Source organism: Falco biarmicus, chromosome 19 (assembly GCF_023638135.1).
Source record: "Falco biarmicus isolate bFalBia1 chromosome 19, bFalBia1.pri, whole genome shotgun sequence".
Classification (NCBI taxonomy): domain Eukaryota; kingdom Metazoa; phylum Chordata; class Aves; order Falconiformes; family Falconidae; genus Falco; species Falco biarmicus.
The window spans coordinates 291,539-309,764 of NC_079306.1; the positions used below are offsets into that span (position 1 = coordinate 291,539).

General features: G+C 63.1%; 2 protein-coding genes across 5 annotated transcripts; one reads left to right on the forward strand and one right to left on the reverse strand.

Annotated features, from left to right (window-relative positions):
* Positions 1 to 1,818: 1,818 nt before the first annotated feature.
* On the reverse strand, positions 1,819 to 9,022 carry TESPA1 (thymocyte expressed, positive selection associated 1). Of its 4 annotated transcripts, none has more exons than XM_056322507.1 (12): positions 8,919 to 9,022; positions 8,072 to 8,211; positions 6,312 to 6,508; positions 6,187 to 6,229; positions 5,536 to 5,585; positions 5,294 to 5,347; positions 4,980 to 5,016; positions 4,796 to 4,879; positions 4,487 to 4,695; positions 3,123 to 4,234; positions 2,496 to 2,589; positions 1,819 to 2,380 (listed from the first exon to the last, which is right to left on the reverse strand). In XM_056322507.1, the coding sequence occupies exons 3-12, from the start codon at positions 6,475 to 6,477 to the stop codon at positions 2,268 to 2,270; spliced, it is 1,962 nt and encodes a 653-aa protein (XP_056178482.1). In that variant the 5' UTR covers positions 6,478 to 6,508; positions 8,072 to 8,211; positions 8,919 to 9,022; the 3' UTR covers positions 1,819 to 2,267. The 4 variants fall into 4 exon arrangements, with proteins under 4 accessions (XP_056178482.1, XP_056178485.1, XP_056178484.1 ...); XM_056322510.1 differs by having other exon boundaries at positions 3,924 to 4,234; positions 8,919 to 9,015; XM_056322509.1 differs by lacking the exons at positions 4,980 to 5,016; positions 6,312 to 6,508; positions 8,072 to 8,211; positions 8,919 to 9,022 and adding an exon at positions 5,085 to 5,125 and having other exon boundaries at positions 6,187 to 6,205.
* Positions 9,023 to 12,420: 3,398 nt separating this feature from the next.
* PPP1R1A (protein phosphatase 1 regulatory inhibitor subunit 1A) lies at positions 12,421 to 18,083 on the forward strand. The gene is made up of 7 exons (XM_056322661.1): positions 12,421 to 12,550; positions 15,665 to 15,725; positions 16,621 to 16,658; positions 16,761 to 16,824; positions 17,072 to 17,260; positions 17,375 to 17,469; positions 17,788 to 18,083. The coding sequence occupies exons 1-6, from the start codon at positions 12,470 to 12,472 to the stop codon at positions 17,467 to 17,469; spliced, it is 528 nt and encodes a 175-aa protein (XP_056178636.1). The 5' UTR covers positions 12,421 to 12,469; the 3' UTR covers positions 17,788 to 18,083.
* Positions 18,084 to 18,226: the final 143 nt, after the last annotated feature.

The following is an 18,226-nucleotide window of genomic DNA, read 5'->3' on the forward strand; positions in this document are numbered from 1 at the left end:
AGGGGTGCAGGGCAAGCATGAGTCACAGCTGGGATCCTGGCTGGGGGAAGTAATACCCAGATACCCGGGGTGGGGAGGCCAGGGAGCCCATGTACTCACAAAACTTCATTTTGCTGCTGTGCCATTTTGAAGGTACTCGATCCCACCAGATTAATTCCTCACAGCCCTCAAAGCCCCCGGCTCCAGTCTCAGATGCACTGAGGCTTCAACTTGTGCATGAAATGTGAGGAAACTGTTGCTCTTGTTTCCCCAGGTTCAGCAGTGAAGCTGAATGAAGATGTCACACTGCATCCCCAGCCACATCCTGGGCTACTTGTTCCCAGTGATTCCTCCATTCAGTGCACTGGTTTTCAGCCAGGTCCCAGTCTCGTTCCTGGTCGGGATGGGGCTGGCCTTGGGTGTCTCCAGGGATGGGTAACCTGCCCCTGAGCTCCTGCCGTGCTCCAATCCACCAAGGCTTTCTCAGGAGGCTTCTGACAGCCCGATCCAGGACCTGCCTGGCAAATCCGGGGACAGAGGAGGTTTTTTTTCTTGGATGAGCCAGGACACTGGGATGGCATCTGCAGGTCACTGCCACATCTTGCAGGAGTATCCAGGTTTGGGGGTCCCACACAGACCCCACTGCAGGAACTGAGGGGGTGAGTAAAGCGCAGTCCTGGGCAGCCTGAGCCAGCATGGAGCCACCTCAGCAGGTTGGGACCATCCTACCCCATGAGACCCACAGCACAGCTGGCATGGGCTGTGGGAGCCAGCCTTCCTGCCAGAGGGGCTGTGGGGCTAATCCAGGATAATCCCATCTTTGGCTGCTCTCCACAGGGAAGCCCTGGGGTTTGTTTGTCCACCAGGACTTCTCTTTTCCAGTAACTCCAGTGCAGATGCCCTGGGGTTGGTGCCATCCTTGCACCAGACAGAAGAGGCTCGTGGACCCTTGCTGTGGTGGGCAGCTGGGGTGGGGAGCGTGAAAGCCTGGGGAGGAGCAGGATTGTGGTGGCTCCTTCCTGAGGTCATGGGGCTCTGACCTGGTGTACCTTGTGACCTGTCCCCATCCCCTTGGTAGATCTGGAAAGGCAGAAGCGGAGCTGGACCCTGAATTTGTGGCTCAGGGAGACTGTGGGGTGAGCCCCATGGGAAGCTGCTGGGGTGCCCAGCCAGCACCCACCATCCTCCGCTGTCCAGCTCAGGGCCATGCCCATGCTTGGTGCTCATGTCACCTGGGGCAAAAGCCACCAGCAAAGCTGCCTGTGCCCAGCCCAAGATAGCAGCAGCAGCACCACCAGCAGCAGCAGCACAGGAGGGGTTAAGGAACAGGCAGCACTGACCCAGCACCATCTCAGTGCGGTTTCCTTCAGATGCCCAGATCTCTAAGAGGGGGAGAACAGCAAGCCAGAAAGATAAGGTGGCAGGAAGATGAAGAACAGGCTTGGAGCTATGAAATACCCCAACATAGAAACAAAAGGGAGGCTCAGCCAGGGCGGGAGAAGACAGCGGGGCCAAAGCACCCCAAGCAGCACCCGCTGCCCCAGTCCTACCCCTGGGCTTGCACCCCAGCTGGCACAAGTGTCTGTGGGGGTCCCTACAGGTCCCCAGCCCTGCCATGAGCCCTTGAATAGGGATGGGAGGGTACCCATGTGGGGTCTGCAGGGCAGGAACACCCCAACCTTGATGGTGGCTCCTCTGCCCCCAAGGAAGACTGTGGGCTGAGCGGAGCCCCCCAGCTCAGACACCTTTGAGGCACCAAGAGGCCACTCAGCTCAGAGGGGGTGGGCAGGGCTCTATGCCTTCCTCCAGCAGCTCCAGGCAGAGACACAGACACCATCATCCCTTTGGGAACTTTATTTCCAGCGTGCTGCTTGCTCTGCCCAGCAAACCCCTCTCCTAGTGTTACAGGTGCTGCAGCACAGGTGACCGACAGTGGCCAAAGTGCAAGTGATGTCCCCAGGAGCCAGGGCCAGGGGTGACATCCCCAGTGTTGTCCCACTGCAGCCATGGCCCCAGAGCCAGCGGGCTGGAGAGAAGCAGGGGAACACGTGTGGCCCTGGGGCAAAAGTCCTGAGTTACAAGTTTGTCTGTGCCAAACACCCACACGTGCACCCACACGTGCACCCATACACACACATGCACTTACATGTGCGCGCGCACACACACACACACGTGTACACACAGTGCTCAGCCCTTGGCTGAGCGTGGTCTCTGTGTCCAGAACGTGGCAGCATGGTACAGTCCATCCTGCCGATGCTGGGGCAAGCCCAGGTCCCTCTGCGGTGGCCTCAGGCCATCTGGTCAGTGCTGTGGAGCTGAGCGATGGGCGTCTGGCCAGGCACTGGCTCCTCCACAAAGCCACTGCTGTCGGACTGGCCACTGCTGGCATGCAGCATGAAGCCTGGAGCAGGGGGACACAGGACATGGGGACACGCGCTGGCACCAGGCACCCACTGGGCTGGCAGCCCCACTGTCCCCAGTGCCCCTCAGGAGGGTGGGGAACCCCCACAACTTACCTTTTTGGATCCTGATGGAGGGATGGAGGGACTGGACAGCTTCATTGCAAGCATCACAGTCGTCATCATTATCTTCCTCACTGGCGCTCAGCACCTGCAGGCAGGAAACGGCAGGGCGGGGTGAGGAGCTGCACCAGGTGAATGTGTCGGTGCACACGTGTGCATGAGGAGCTGTACTGGGCGAGTGTGTCAGTGCACACATGCATGAGGAGCTGCACCAGGTGAGTGTGTCAGTGCACACATGTGCATGTGCAAAAGTGCGTCAGTGCATGTGTGCGCCCATGCATCCTCCTGTGTGTGTGCAAGGATGCTTGTACATATGTGCAATGATGCTTGTGCATATGTGCAAGCCCACACAGGCAAGCATGTGCGTGCAGGAGCTGGCCATCATGCCCATGACCCCAGCTCCCCCTTGCAAGAGGCTCCATTTGATGCTCTAAATCATTCAAACCTTAAAAGCCTGAGAATGCTCTGGAGACATTTCCTGCTCCAACTCCTTCCCACCCCGCGCCAGCTCACCCAGCATCACCCGCCAGCTGAAGGGACTCCCTGTACTGCTGCCCTCTGCTCCCAGCCCTCTCCAGCCCCCAACCCTTCTGCACCCATCACCTGGGCATCACCCCTCACCTCCTCCATCTCAAAGGAGTCCACCAGCTCCTGCCAGCTGCGACAGTGGAGCAAGGGGCCCTTCCCAGTGGGCTGCAGCCCCAGTGAATCACCCTGCTGCCGCCCAGGATCCCTCGGAGTACCCCCCTGGAATCGGCCCCTGCTCCACTGAGTCCAGTGGCCTCCAGCTCTTGGTGTGCCTGAGCCAGGGGAATGTACCCCAGTGGGGTCCAGGGGGTCTGGGTGGCACCCATGGGACCCTGCCATCCTCATGGAGGAGGTCCTCCAGGAGCCAAAACCAAAGCTGGAGTCCCCCTCAGATCTCAGCCCCTCTGAGCACTCGGGGGTCACCCACATCTGGCTGGCAGGGGGAGTCAGGGGACCCAGCGTCGTGGACAAGGTGGCATTCACCCATGGGGCAGCAGCATCCAGCCTGTGGTCCTCCATGGTGACCTGTGCTGCTCCCGCCAGGCACAGAGCATCCCCAGCCCCCTGAACCACTGCTGCAGGGCTGCCAACACTCCCCTGGCCATGGGGACAGGACCGCTCCAGGTGTCCCCACACAGCACCCACCAGCGCCCCTGTTGGGGCTGGCTGTGGGAATGGCTCCTGCTCTGCTCCGCAGCATGCTGGGGCATCCACACCACCTTGATGGGAACACACAGGGACACCCTGCACCAGCCATGGTGGTGGCAGCATTGGGGGACCACCCTTTGCTCCCCACTCGTGCTGCACCATCCCTGTGCGCCCACCCCTTCCCCAGCCCTTGAGGACATGGGCTGGGTCGAACCAAAACCTCTCCTCCCGCACCCGCTCCAGCACCTCCTGCACCACCTTCCCCATGGCACTGGGCTGGCTAGTGGGCACGGTGGGCACCCGGCCAGTCCCACGCGGGCTGTCCTCATCCCGCGGGGACATGTAGAGGCACATGGTGGACACAGCCTTCTTCAGACGCTCCACGGGCGAAAGGGTGCTGGGCTTGTTAGGGGTGATGCAGATGTCGGGGACATCTGGATAAGCCCAGGAGAGGTGGGAGGGGGAGATGCGCTGCACAGGGGTCCGTGAGACATAGGAGTAGAGGCAGAAGAAAGCATCTGCTGTGGCAGCCAGAGCCTGGACCTGCTGGAAGCGACCTGGGGGGGATGGGAGGAAATGGGGGGATTGGGGGTGGCTGTGGGCTGAGGGATGCCCGGTGAGGCTGGGAGATGGGGCAAGGGGCTGCAGCAGGGGTGGGGTGGGCTGGCTATGTTCTCCTAGCTCACGCATAGGGAAACTGAGGCACAGGAGCATCTTTCCCACCACCCCGAAGGGGAAAAGCCCAGCCAGCATGGTGGATCCCACTGTGGCTGTTGGCGTCTCCCCAGGCAGGGGGCTTGGGGACTCACTAGCCAGCATCAGGCAGGGGTCCTCCATCTCCATGCGCTGCACTTGGGCCTTGAGGAAGAGCTGGAAGTTGATGCCTTTGGCATGGGAAGGAGCTGAGAAGAAGCGTGCAGGGATGCGGGCCACAGCCCCCGGCTCACTCTGCACAAAGCCCAGGTTGTAGAGGATCTCCTCAGCATCCGCCTGCCACCACTCCAGGACCTCGGAGATGCTGCAGGGTAGGGGGCAGCCCCAGCTCAGCCCCACAGGGACCAGTCTCATGACAGAGTGACCTGACACCCCCCACCAGAGAACCCCCACCTCACTCCTACCTGGAGCTGGTCTTGGTGGTGAGGCTGGAGAGGGCACTGGATGCCATGCTGTGCCCCAGGTTGAGGTGCTTGTCCTGTGGAGCTCTGCAGCAAGGAGATGAGCAAAGGGGATAATGCCAGCAGGATGCACAGGGACAGTGCCCCCAGCCTCACTGCCAGCCTCCCCTGGGACCCCAGACCTCACCTGCCTGTGACCTTGTCGCTCCCTGGGAGCAGAAGAGCTGGAAAAAGGGAGCAGAGAGGCAGCAGGAAATGAGACGGGGTATTTTGGGAAAGGTCCCACACTCACCACCCTGGGAGATGTCCTTCCTGACAGCTACAGCCTGGAGCCTGTGGGGACACAGAGCTTGGGGACAGCCCAGCTCCACCAAAACCCTCCTGGAGGAAAAGCTACCAATGGTGGCTGACCCCCCAGGTCTGCTCCTGCCTGTCCCAAGACCCCCTGCCTCTGCCCGGACAGCCTGGGGACACCCCAGCACACCCAGGGGTGGCTCGTACCTTCAGCTCCCAGGGTCAGGTCATCCTCGAAGCTGGTCCCATTGCTCCCACACACTGCAAGAGAGAAAAGCTTTGCAAGGTGCAGGCACAGAGAGCTGGGGACAGGTCTCAAGGTCCTCAAAGACCCCCTGCTCATCACTCTGCATCTTGCATGCAGCCTATGGGCTGGGTGGGCTTTGGGGACATGCAGGGACCACCAGCCTCAGCCCCCCAGGAGAACCATGGTGGCAAAGCTGACATACCACAGGGGCCCGGCAAGCCCATCTCCTCTGGCAGGACTTCCCCCGATGACCTGCAAGAGAGCAAGACCCCAGTCACATCCCCATGCCCCTGTGCTGGGGGGCTGGAGGTGGAATGGGAGACCTGAGCAGAGGTGGGGACAGGGACACAGACGTTGGGGGACAGGGTGAGAGCAAGGAGACAGTGGCTGGGCTTGCAGGCAGGTGCTCCATGGTGGAATGCTCAGGAGAGGGGGGTCCCCTCAACAGACCCCCAATCCCAGACCCCTGTGAGACACTGGAGACCTCCCAGCATGGTGCAGGGGGGCGATGCTACCAGCCTGTTCTCCCAGCCCAGCCAGGGATTTTCTGGATGCATCCATGTGATGCCAGGCACAGGACTGACACCCCACGCTGGTGGCCCTGGCATGTAGCAGAGCCACAGCCAGGTGCCACCTGCGCTTCCTGCATGGGGGCATGCAGGCAGTGGGGAGGGAGTGACACCGCCATCCCACTGACACCCATGTGCCTGCTCAGGTGCAACTTCCAGGAAGGGCCAAGTGTGACCATGGTCCCACCACCCTCCCTGTCCCCGCAGTGACACCAACATTGTTGTGGGAATGGCGTTACGGCACAGGCACCCCCAGGGCTGCCCCCGCCTGCCGCCCAGCTCACCCACACTCCTGCAGCCACATCTCTATCTTGCTGGAGGGGTTTCCTGGGTGAGGGACAGAAACACCAATGAGATGAGCCAGCGCACAGGGACCCCCATCCCATCTGCAGCCCAGGGCCTCCCCAACCTTCGAGGAAGACATCGTCCAGGTGGGGTGGCTGTAGCTCAGGGACATCCTGCATGGCAGCGGCCGCCTCTTCCTCCACCGTGGTGGTCCGCCAGCACCGGCTTTGTCTGACCCATGCACGACGCTTCTCCCATGAGGAGGGGCTCAGCAGCGATGCTCCCTCCATGGCTGCAGCACCAGACAGGCCAGGATGGTACCTGCAGGGACAGGAGAGCCGTGAAGATGAAGGGTCTCCTCCAGCTCCTGTCCATGGTGTGGGACTATCGGGTGCTCTACAGGCAGGTGCTGGGTGGGCTCTGGGAAGCCCAGGGCTGCTCAGCCCCTGGCCAGACATTTCCCTGGGTGCCAACACTGCACCAAGGGGCTGGAGGGGGACGGGGATGGAGCTGCCGGAGGGAATGGAAGATCTGGTGGGGCTGAGATAAGGCATACAGAGCTGCACCACAGCTGGGCATGCTCCAGTACAGATGATGCAGAGCTCCAGAGTGTGGACCTTCCTCGCTGGCAAACGAGTGCCTCTCCCCCCAGCTCCCGTAGGGAGGTGGCTCTACATCCATCCCCAACCTGTCCTACAGCCCCTGAGCAAAGCAGGGTACCATGTCCCCAAGGAGTTCCCTGTTCCTGAAGGACCTGAAAGATTACAGGCTCCCAGCATCCAGCTCCTCCATGGCACCCACTGAGGACACCTGGTCCTTTGTCCTCTACCCTCCCCAGCACAGGTCCTGGCTGGGGACAGGGACACCCCCCCAGCACAGGCAGAACCCCACAGCACCCCTGCAGCCACAGGGGATGGGGTTCTCAAGCTGTATGCCTGCTCCAGCCACGCATCCCCGTAGCTGAGCACAGCCAGAGCAGGAGCACCCCAGTTCAGCAATCACCCAAGCATTGCTGGAACAGGAGCATCCGTCGAGCCGTCTCCTGCAGCACCAGCATCCTAATCCAGCCGTGGCCCACTGCACAGTTCATCCCCCACCCAACAGCACCTTGCCACAACCCTGCCAACAGTCCCCAGCAGAGGGAGGGCACCCTGTCACCATTTCCCCATTTCCCCTCTTGCCAGGCAGGGTGCAGGACAGGGTGAGGCCCTGGGCAGGACCCGGCAGCACCCACCTGGGCCACCCCAGACCCCCATGATGCTCAGGGCAAGGACATCACCCCCAGGCACCCGGCTGGGGGTAGTCAGGGAGCAGCGGCCTTGCAGCTGGGCTCTTCATCGAGGCCACATCCAGCCTGCCTGTGGCACGTGGCTGGGCAGTCTCCCCATCCCAGCCCCTCGGGAGCTGCAGAGCCAGGAGATGCTGTGACCACCCTGTGTAACCGTTAACAGCCTACAGACCCCCTGGGCTGATAATGCTGCGGGGGCAAAGGGGCTTTGCAGAGCCCAGCGAGGGGCTGCGGCACACGGGACTGTGGTTGGGGGACCAAGCCAGGGCTCCTTTGTCCTGCTGCATCCCAGATCATCCCAGCCCCATGCCCTGCCACCCCCAGCCCTGTCTCCCTCAGCCCCTCTGGTCCCTACTCTGCTCCCCATCCCTTTGCTGCCATAAAAGAGTTTTCTATTTGCTCAGAGTAAGGGAATCGTCTCTCCCAAGTGCCCAGAATCCCCATCACACTCATGGCCCTTTTTCTTCCTTGCCCAAAACCCAGGTCCATCCATCTCCCATTCTTCTGCCCTCCATCTCTGCAACCCCCAGGTCCCCCCTACAACCCCTCATGGGCAAAACCACCCCCAAGTCCCCCTGCGTGGCTCTGGCACTCACCGGGGCAGGGGGCAGCTGGGCAGCCCCACCAAGCGCTGCCTATCTCTAGTGAGGGACCATCAGCCGTGGCATCCTGCTGCACCACCACCACACCCGGCCCCCGGCGGCATCTGTCGTCAGCAAGGAGGGAGGAAACTCATCTGTTTTGAAGAGGAAATTAAAAAAATCAACAGCCAAACCTCAAACGTTGACCCACATCCGCTACCACAACGGGAAAAACTTAATGAGCTGCCAGCGTGGGTGAGGGTGGCTAATAATAGCCCAGGCACCAACTGAGCCACACAGGTCACCCTTGCCATGGGCAACAGGGCACTCACCTTCTGGCGGGGTGTCCTGCACCCAGCCTGCCCTGAGGTCAGCTGTGGTACCCCAGTGGGGGTGCCAAGGCCCTGAGTTCCCCACAGAGCACGAGGTGCTGGCTCGGCTTTCCACAGGGGATGTGAGGAGGAGCAGGAGGTTTGCTTCACACCCCACAGCACCTGGCTCCCTCCCGGCTGAGCATCCCAGGGTCTAGCACACTGCCAAGCTGCCAATGCCAACATGCCAGTCAGGGAGTGCGGAATGGGTGTGTGGCACAGGTGGCTTATTGCCTGCTGGCCATGTGAGCCCAGCACGGCCCCAATAAGGGGCTCTGCCCAGGGTGGATGAGCCAGGCTGGGGGGAACCCATGGGGTGACAGATGAAGCCGCCCCCGGTTTGAAGGGTGACAAGGGTGTGATGGAGACAGTTTTCCCTGCAGGTTATTTGCCAAGCTGGGCTGGCATCTCCAATCCCACCCTCCAGCGTCTCCTCCAGCAATGGAATGAAAGCACACAGAGGACATCTCCAACATGCAGACAGCACTCACCTCCAGTGGGGACATCACAGCTACCGAGGTAAGATCCCTGGTCCCTCATCCATGCCCTCAACTCCACCAGAAGTTGGGTTTCGGCAATATGGCAGCGAGGAGCCTGGGCACTGCCCCATCGTGAGCCACGATCCCGTCAAAAAAGGCAAGGAAGCTCCCAGCACAGAGCTGGCCAGGAATGGTGCTGCCCGCGGGAAGGATATTTTTAGCCTGTGAGTGCGGGTGAAGCCCTGAATTAACCGTTCCTCCTGCCCGGGGCTTCGGGGGGGGGGGGCAGATGACTCAGGAGTGGCTTCACCTGGCACATCCCCTGCAAAGGGCAGGCATGTAGGCATGTCCCTGCTCACATCACCCCTTGTCTGGCTCCACTCCAGGGTGGGAGCGGGAAAACGGCCTTGTTCTCCCTGATCACATCCAGCACCCGAGATGCCAGGGCCTCGGGGGGGAGGGCGGGCACAGAGCCCAAGGGTCGGGTGACATCGTATTTAGCAGCAAAGGGACCCAGGTTGCCACTAAGGTCCAAATATTGGCATTTTTGGCCCTGACAACAGACAGCTTAACCTCAATCCTGGGGCAGAACATTGCCCCCCCACACACACCCCAATTTCATATGCATTGCCATCCTCAAGCCCACTCTCATCACACTCTGCTCTCAGCCGTACACACCCACCATCACCATGCCGGCATCTGGACGCCAAGCAGGAGCCAGCCTGTGGCCCAGGCTCCATCTCTCCACTTCATCCTCCCCCACAAACTCCTCTGCTAGGTGCCTACACAGCTCCAAAGATATTTTTATTTCCCCGCTGGCCCCCAAGACTTTTTTTCCCTGACAGAAGCAGCCCCCGCTGCAGGGAGCCAGGATGCTCAGGCTGGATAGAAGCTGGGAAGGGTTTTCCTGTAAAAGCCCATTGAGGAGCGAAAGGAAATGGCTGTGGGCAGAGCACGGGTGGGCAGAGGGATGCGCAGGGATGCCCCCCCCCCCATCACTCAGCAGCCACAGGGGTCCCTGGGGAGGAGGAGGACCCCTATCTAGGGGAGTGGGGACTGCAAAGGCAAAGCAGCCCTGCGGAGAGAAACCCAGTACCAGGAAGGATTAAACCCCAGGAGCAGGTACACCCCATGGGGGTGTCACCAAATGCAACCACAGGAGTGAGGGGCTGGGGACATGAGTGCAGGGGGCTGGAGAGGGGCACAGCAGCACAAAGTGGCATTTTACCAAGTGCTTTTTGCATCAGTAATTAATGGTGGCTGCATCACATCGGAGCAGGACACCAGGACACGGCCCTGGGGAGCCACTGGGTTTGGGGATGAGGGGCCGTTCATGCAGGGGTTTGGGTGATCCTGCTCCCATTTCACCCCCTGCAGAGCACCCCGCTTTTCTGGCAGCACCCTTGCCCAGATGCCCAGCGCCCTGTGGCCACACACCGCCGGCAGCAGCATCCCCTTCCCACACTGCCCTGGCCCCGCCATGGGGACCCCCCAGTGCCTGCTCCCTGCCCGGCGGAGGGCACAGCCCGGGCACCCGGGGGATCAGGCAGCCCCTGCCGCTGCCTCCCCTCCTGCCTGACCTAGTTAGTGAGTTCCTCCTGCCAGATCCCAGCAGCCTCCTGCCTGCATGAATAAGTGATGGGACACACATTCATGGCGGCTGTGGCAGGGCGCCCCCAGCCCCCCAGAGCTCCCCCCTCCCTGCCCCAAGTCCTGGGGGCTTTGCTGGGTGGGGGTGCGTGGGGTACGGGGGTGCATTGCACCGGAGGGGCGCAGCCCTGTTGCAGGAGACAAGGGGTGGGGTGGGGGGTGGGGGGGCAGCCCCCGACATGGGTGGGGGCACCCTGCAGACCCCCACCCTGTGCCCCCTCCCCCCAGGATGTTGCCCACCTCAATCCTACAACTAAATTTTTCATCCTCTTTTTTTTTTTTTTTTTTTTTAGGGTGTCCCCACAAGCTTGCTGCCCACAGCATCCGTGTCCCCGGGATGCCCAGGCCCCTGTGGCCACCCCGTCCATCCATCTGTCCTGTCCACTGGCACCAGGCTGACCCACGTCCCCTCCAGGACCCACTCTCACCCCGCTGGGACCCCCCCTCCGATGCATCCAGCGGGGGGCTGACACCACACCAAGCCCCTTCCATTGCCCTGCAATTAACAGCCTCATTAGGACAGACAAGGGGCGCAGGGCTGGTCACTGCAGAAGGGGGCACAGTCCCCGAGAGCTGCTGGCTGTGTCCCTGGCCCCGCGAGGCCAAGTGCAGGTGAACGATGGCAAGGCCACCCCGTGTCAAAACAGGTGCTGCCGGACTTTGGCCATCCCTGCTGGCACCCGACGGGACCTCCTGGGAAGCCCCCCCGGGGGAGCACCCGTCCCTGTCCTTGTCACTCCCCCTGACAGGCCCTGACCTGGCTGTGCGCACGTGTGTGGGGACTGCATGTGTATGCACACATCTGCAGGTGCACGCGCACACACCCGCCTGCGTGTCATGGGGTGTGCATGTGCATGCACACGCGTGTCAGCGTATGTGTGTGTGAGCATGTCCGAGCATGCAAGAGCATGTGCCGATCAGTGTCCGTCTGTGTGCCCGCCTGTCCTGGTGTCCATCTACCTGTGCCTGGCTGTCCCACTGCTTGTGTGGCTGTCTCCGCAAGTCACTGTGTGCCGGTGCCCGTGTCCAGGTGTCCATCAGTCCAGGTGTGTGCCTCTGTGTTCACGTGCCTGTCTGTGTGTCCATCCCTGCGTCGTCACCCACATGTCTGTCCCTGCATCCCTTTGCCCACGTGCCTCTGCGCCCCAGCGCCTGTCCTGCTGTCTGTCCATTCCAAGGCCTGTCTGTCTGTCCTTGTTTCTGCGTGTCTGTCCCAGTGTCCTGGAGCTTCTTTTTGTGTCCGTGTCTCTGTCCTGTTGTCCCAGGGTCCATCCACGTGTCCATCCTTGTGTCCAAATCTCTGTCCTTGTGTCCTGGAGTCTGTCCTTGTGCCTGTGTGTCTGTCCCTTTGTCCCAGGGTTTGCCCATGTATCTGTCCTCGTGTCCACGTCTGTCTATGTGTCCTGGGGCCTGTCTATGTGTCTGTCCTTGCCTCCATGTGTTTCTGTCCCTGTGTCCCAGGGTCCATCCATGCTGCCACTGTGTCCCGGGGTCCATCCCTGTGTCTGTGTGTCTGTCCCTGTGTCCCAGGGTCCGTGCCTGTGTCCATGTGTCTGTCCCTGTGTCCGTCCCTGTGTCCCGGGGTCAGTCCCTGTGTCCCCGGGGTCCATCCCTGTGTCCGTGTGTCATGGAGCCCATCCCTGTGTTCATTGCGTCCGTCCCTGTGTCCCAGGGTCCGTGTCCGTGTGTCTGTCCCTGTGTCCCAGCCCTGTCCATGTGTCCATCCCAGTGTCCCGGCGCGTGGTCCCAGTGCCCCCCTCTCCGTCCCTGCGTCTGTCCTGGCGGGTCCCACCGCCCACCCGTGCGCGCCGCGGGCGGGGGCGGGGCGGGGCGGGGCGGGGCGGGGCGGGGCAGCCCGGGCAGGGCCGGGAGCCGCCGGGAGCCGCCGGGAGCCGCCGGAGCCGCCGCCCGCCATGGAGCCCAACAGCCCCCGCAAGATCCAGTTCACGGTGCCGCTGCTGGAGCCGCACCTCGACCCGGAGGCGGCCGAGCAGGTGGGGGGGGGCAGGCACCGGCGGGGGGGCGGGGACACCGGGTGGACACCGGGGCTGGGGGGCGCGGGGGGAGCCGGGGGGTCCTGCCGGGAGCGGGGGGGACAGCGGGCGGTGCGGGGGATTGCGGGCACGGCAAGGGCAGGCCCGGGGGTGGGGGGGTCACCGAGCGGCCCCCGTGCAACTGCCGTGGTGCCGGGGCGGTGGGTGATAACGGGGACGCGCCCGGGCGCTGCCAGGTGGGTGCAACCGCCCCGGCACTGGGGACACTGGGGGACACCTTCCCGAGTTCCACACACACCCCGCAGAGCAGCCCCCGCTGTACCGCGGCCACCCCCGTGGGCTCGGGGCTGTCTGTGCCCGTAGGGACCGGGTGGCCGTGCCAGGGCCATGTGCTGGCTCAGCGACACCGCGGGAGCCATCCCGGGCCGGGTATAAGGTTACCGCCCCCCCGGGCCCTCCCCCGGGCCCTCCGGCCCTTGCTCAACCCCTGCTCCACTGGAGGGGATCCCAGAATAACCTCGGGGCCGGGGCAGCGCAGCTGGGGGGCACGGCAGGGCTGAGGGCTGCCCGCAGGGGACCAGGAGCCCCTTTGGGCAGCCTGACCCCCCTCCCTGCCCGCCTCGCCCCACTCTGGCAATGCCCCTGCACCCTGGGGGCTGCAGGGGACAAGAGGAGTCCTGGGGGGACCACCTAGCCACACCGCAGTCCCCATCATCGCCAGGCATGGGAAGCTCTGCAGGCGCTTGAGGATGCTGATGGGGTGGGGGGGACTCTAGCCAGTGGTCCCAGCTGAGTTCCCCCACCCAGACTGGGGGTCCCTAGTAGCCAGGTGGCTCCTGGCTGAGTTACATCCGTGTGCCAGCGGCGCCGAGGCACGTGTGGGCCACCTCCCTGGCAAGCATCTCACTGTCGCTAAATACGGCCACGCACCATCTGGGGCTGCTCACAGCTCATTTGCAGCACGGCCCCCCCAGGAGGGGAGGGCAAGAGCCAAGGAGGGGGTGAGTGCAAGACCCCCAGCACCTGCCCCGGCTGCAGTGAGGAGCAGGGGTGCTCACGCCCACCTCCCATCACAGCCAGGCTACGGGAGGCCCAGGCATGACCCTGCCCTGGGGAGTCCCCTGCTTGTCCCTGCCTCAGTTTCCCCTCCCAGGGGAATTCAGCCACGTTTCGGCGTCTGTCAGAGCCCTGGTTTGGCAGTGCTTGGTGGTGTGGCAGGGCCCCAACAGCCAGCCCCATGTGGTGGCAGTAGGTGACAATGCTGATGTCCCCTCCCTGCATTTACAGCTCCCCTTTTTTGGGGTGTCCCTGCAGAGGAAGGCCTGATGTGGGTTCCCCTCGTTGGGGGCTTGCGCTGATGGGGAGCTCAGATGTGTCAGTCCCTTGCCAGGCTGCAGCACAATGTCCCTGTGTCCTGCAGAGTTGTCCCCAAGCCTGTCCAGCCCCACCCTCCAAAAGAACCTTGTCCCCATGGACTTTCTTGGGTCTCCACTGGTCCCGCAGCCACTTGACCCCCACCTCTGGCAAGAGCATCCACCTGCCCTGGCACTCCTGGGTGCCACCCACGGGTGCCAAGCCTGGTCCAGGGGTTTGTCCTGCACCTCTGCCCAGGACCCCAGCTCCACCCTGCGCACTGCGTGTCCCCAAGGCTGGAGGAGGACCATCTGGGGGTGTTTGCTCCCATCATGTTGAGAGATGAGCTGGACCCATCCCATTCCCATCCCCGATGATGTTCCCATCCCAGCTCACCCCTGGATCCAGAGGGAGCAGCCCCCCAGCGATGCCATGCCTGCTGCAGGCTGCCAGGGCTGGGACCTCTGCCACTCTCAGTCATGGTGGTTCTTAATCGATGGTGGAGATCGATCTAAAAATAGCAGCGGCAGGAGAGTGCAGCGCCCCAGCCGAACTGGGGATGGAGGGAGGGAGGAACAGAGGGATGAAGGATGGACAGACCAGAGCATCCCTTCCCAGGATGTTGGGGTGGGAGCTGTGTCGACGCCTGCATCCCCTGCCTGGTCTGGAGCAGGAAGGGGAGCACAGCTCAGGGGGCTCAGCTCCACCTGGGTGACCTTGAGCAGGTGGCACCAGTGTCCCCCACCCCACCCCAGTGCTGGGTGGCTGCACCATGGGGCACAACCCTGCCCCACACCTGGGGGAGGCTTCCGAGGTGCTAGAGCAGCCCGGGGGTGGCTCTGGCTTCCCCCAGTCCCTCACCAGGAGCTGCGGGGCCGCATTCAGCCCCGGGGGGAGCCCAGTGCAGCCCAGCCCCATCGCTGGGCTGGGGGGGTGGGGCGCGGTTGAACCCCAGCCTCACAGTGCAGGCTGATCGGTGGGTCCCTGGCAGGGCCAGGGCGATTCCCGACAATTCCCAGCTCCCTGTAATCTCCGTTTAAAATCCAGATCGCAGGTTTCTATGGCAACGGGGCCGACACAGAGAAGATGCGCTGGGGGGGCCGAGGCTGGGGGAGGTGGGGAGGGGGCTCCCTTTCGCCCGCCCAGCTGCTCGCCTGCCTCATTAGCATCTCATTAGGCATCCCGCCTTGTTAGGGAATCCTCGCTGGGAAATTCTTTTTTTTTTTTTTTTGAGCAACTCAGTTAGTGGGTCAGTGGGGAAAGGGGGCGAGGGGGCGCCTGTGGGATGTGATGTCACTGCTGTCACCACTGCCAGCCCTGACACTGGACAAAGCTACTGAACCCTCCAAAAGGGCCACCAAACCCCCCTGATGGCACCGAGAGGGGGAACATGGGGTAGGAGCAGTGCAGGATGCTCGAGGTGACCTTGGGCAAGGACACAGTGCCCACAGAGGAAGGGCAGGTCCCCGGCAGTGTTGCCGTACCGATGTCCCCGCGCGCTTCCTGGGGCTGGGGTATAATTAGCTCCCAGCTGTCATTAGGGCTGGCCAGGAGATGTTGATTTAAAAGACACGTGTGTCCAGGCACGGGAGCCGCTGGGTTCAGGGCCCCAGCCAGCAGCCTCCGTCCCCATGGGGCTGCCACTGCCCCAGAGACGAGGACGTTGCGGGGGGGTCTTGGTGCTGGTGGGGCTCTAGGTGGGTGTGGTGGGGCTGGGAGTGCAGCTGCAGGTTCCAACTCTCTCCTGTTGTACCCTCCCAGATCCGGAGGCGCCGACCGACTCCTGCCAACCTGGTCCTGAGCAGCGACCAGTCATCCCCAGGTGGGTCTTCGCAGGTATCACCCCGCCACCCCAGGCTCCAGCCCAGCCAGGGAGCCCCCCAGCAGGGTGCTCAGGACCACAGCACACTGTTGCAGTGGGACTCATCCTTCACCCTGGCACAGCAGCACCCCATGTCCCCCACCCTGGAACTGTCCCCATGTCCCACCCAGCCCCGCTCAACCCCCACCCACTCCAGGGCTGCACTCCCAGGATCGGGCCCCAGTATCACTCAGCCCATCCATCTCTGGGGGAAGCAACTGGCTGTGACACTGTGCCAGGAACACTGGGGTCGCCAGCACAGGGCCACCCTGCTGGCACAGGGAGCAGGGGACACCAGCTGTGACATTTAAGTGCTCCTTGGTCATCAGCCCAACCTGGCATGTGGCCTTTGGGGATGGGCTCCTACATGTGGCTGTGTCACAGCCTCCCTGCCCCACCCAGCTGGGTGGTGTCATCTGTCCCCTGCTTTGGGGACACCCCAGTGGATGGGACATTGTCCCCAAGTGCCACCTCCAGACCCTGCACCCACTCGGGGCAGCAGCTCTGGCTGTGAATAAACCAGCTCCATGTGACTAAGCATCATCCCAGGGTGGGTCAGGATGTGGTCTAGGGGCTGCCAGCCTGGCCCTGGCCCTGGTGCGGGGACACTGCCAGCCACCCTAGCACGGCAGGGGATGGGATGCAGGTTCCTGTGGCAATGCAGGGGGGGTGATGACAATGCTGGGGCAGGGAGCAGGACTGTCCTGACAGCACCCACAGCCATGCTGAGCACCTACGGGTGACAAACAGACCCAGTGGGGCCGAATTCGCATTGGGGGTGCAGGATGGAGCACAGCACCCCACACCTTCTGCTGAACCGTGGGTCCTACTGCCACCCCCTCTGTTGCTCCCCCAGAGATCGATGAAGACCGGCTGCCCAACCCACTGCTGAAGGTAGGTGCTGCTGTCACAAGGGGCTGCGGGGGAGCCCCCAGCCCCTCGGTGTACCCCAGTGTACCCCTGGCCCCCACTCACGCACCTCGCCTTGCCTTGCAGTCGGGTCTGGCCATGTCGCCCCGGCAGAGGAAGAAGGTTTCCCGCACCACCCCGACCATGAAAGGTATTTGGGGGGGGACACAAGGTGACGTTCCCCCCAGAACCGCAGGGGACGTGCAGCTGGGATGCCACCACCTTTGCGCTGGCCTTGGACCTGCCCAGGGCAGAGCATGGCCGTGCCTGTGGGCATGGCAAGTGCCACCAGAGGGGACAGGAGGCCACCAGGCTGCATCTCCTCATTGTCACCGGGAGCATGGGGACGGTCACCACTGCCCCCCGCATCCCCCACAGCACCGCTCCCTGCCTGGCAGAACTGCAGATGATGGTGGAGCATCACCTGTGCAAGCAGGCGCAGGGTGAGGAGGAGGAGGAGGTAGCTGCCACCAGCCAGGAGCGTGGTCCTGGCCACTGCCACCACGGTGACACCGAGCACAGCCACAGCCCTGGCGGCACCTGCCCGCTGGCGATGCACGAGGGTGGCCCTGGCCCCGGTGGCAAGCGTGAGTACCAGCACTACCCTGGGAGCCTCCACACACCCGGAGCCAGGGGGTTTGGGGGGGCTGGGGGGTGCGGTGAGGGGCTGGAACTCAGCCTCTGCCCCACAGTGCCCGCAGGGACCCACGGGGATGGGCGGCAAAGCCTGGCTGAGGAGGGCACCCATATAGCACCAAAGGAAGGCGCCAGCAAGGGCACTGCCAGCAGCCAGTAGGTACGTACTGGGGCAGTGCGGGGGCACTGGGGCAGTGTGGGGGCACTGGGAGGCACTGGGGCACTGTACTGGGGCAGTGTGGGGGGCACTGAGACAGAAGGTGGTACTGGGGCACTGTATTGGGACACTGGGGGGGCACTGGAGCACTGTCCTAGGACACTGAGGGGTTACTGGGGCACCATGGAGGTATCCTGGGCCCTGGGCCAGGGAAGGGGAAGGTGGCACGGGGCGAGGGTGGCTCTGGTATTGCTGGGGCCTTCCTCAGTAGGGACCCCCACCACAGATGCCATCCCCAGCGTGACTGTCCTCTGTCCCCAGGTGCCAGTGGCAGCAGGAGCGTGGCCGCGGCCAGGTCGAAGGAGCCAAACACCACGTTGTTTTTTTTTATCCAATCGTTTTCTAAGATTTTGGCTGTTTTGGGGCTTCCAGAGGATTTTTTTTTTTTTACTGCTGTGGGCAGGTCCCCGCCCCGGGCAGGGGCTCTGAGGAGAATGGCGAGCCAGGCTGCCTGCCCTGTCCCCTCACCCCCCTACAAACAAGTCCCCAGGACAGGTGACACTGGGGACACCAAGCAGCACCCTCCCCAGCATGGCTCATGGCCGCCCCTCTCCCCCCCCCCCGAGCTGTCCCCAGGGTCACATCCCCAGGCGTCCCACTGTCACCAATCCCCCCAGGCTGGGGGACATGCAGCCCTGTTGCTCCCAGGCACTCGGGAAGCTGCACCCCATGTGACACACACATGTGTGCATGCACACGC

Coding starts and splice junctions, on each gene's coding strand:
- PPP1R1A (XM_056322661.1), top strand. CDS start 12,470: ATGGAGCCCAACAGCCCCCGCAAGATCCAGTTCACGGTGCCGCTGCTG. Junction 12,551..15,664: donor ACCCGGAGGCGGCCGAGCAG/GTGGGGGGGGGC, acceptor GTACCCTCCCAG/ATCCGGAGGCGCCGACCGAC. Junction 15,726..16,620: donor CAGCGACCAGTCATCCCCAG/GTGGGTCTTCGC, acceptor TTGCTCCCCCAG/AGATCGATGAAGACCGGCTG.
- TESPA1 (XM_056322507.1), bottom strand. CDS start 6,477: ATGGAGGGAGCATCGCTGCTGAGCCCCTCCTCATGGGAGAAGCGTCGT. Junction 5,586..6,186: donor ATGTGGCTGCAGGAGTGTGG/GTGAGCTGGGCG, acceptor GCTCTCTTGCAG/GTCATCGGGGGAAGTCCTGC. Junction 4,696..4,795: donor ACCACCAAGACCAGCTCCAG/GTAGGAGTGAGG, acceptor CCTACCCTGCAG/CATCTCCGAGGTCCTGGAGT.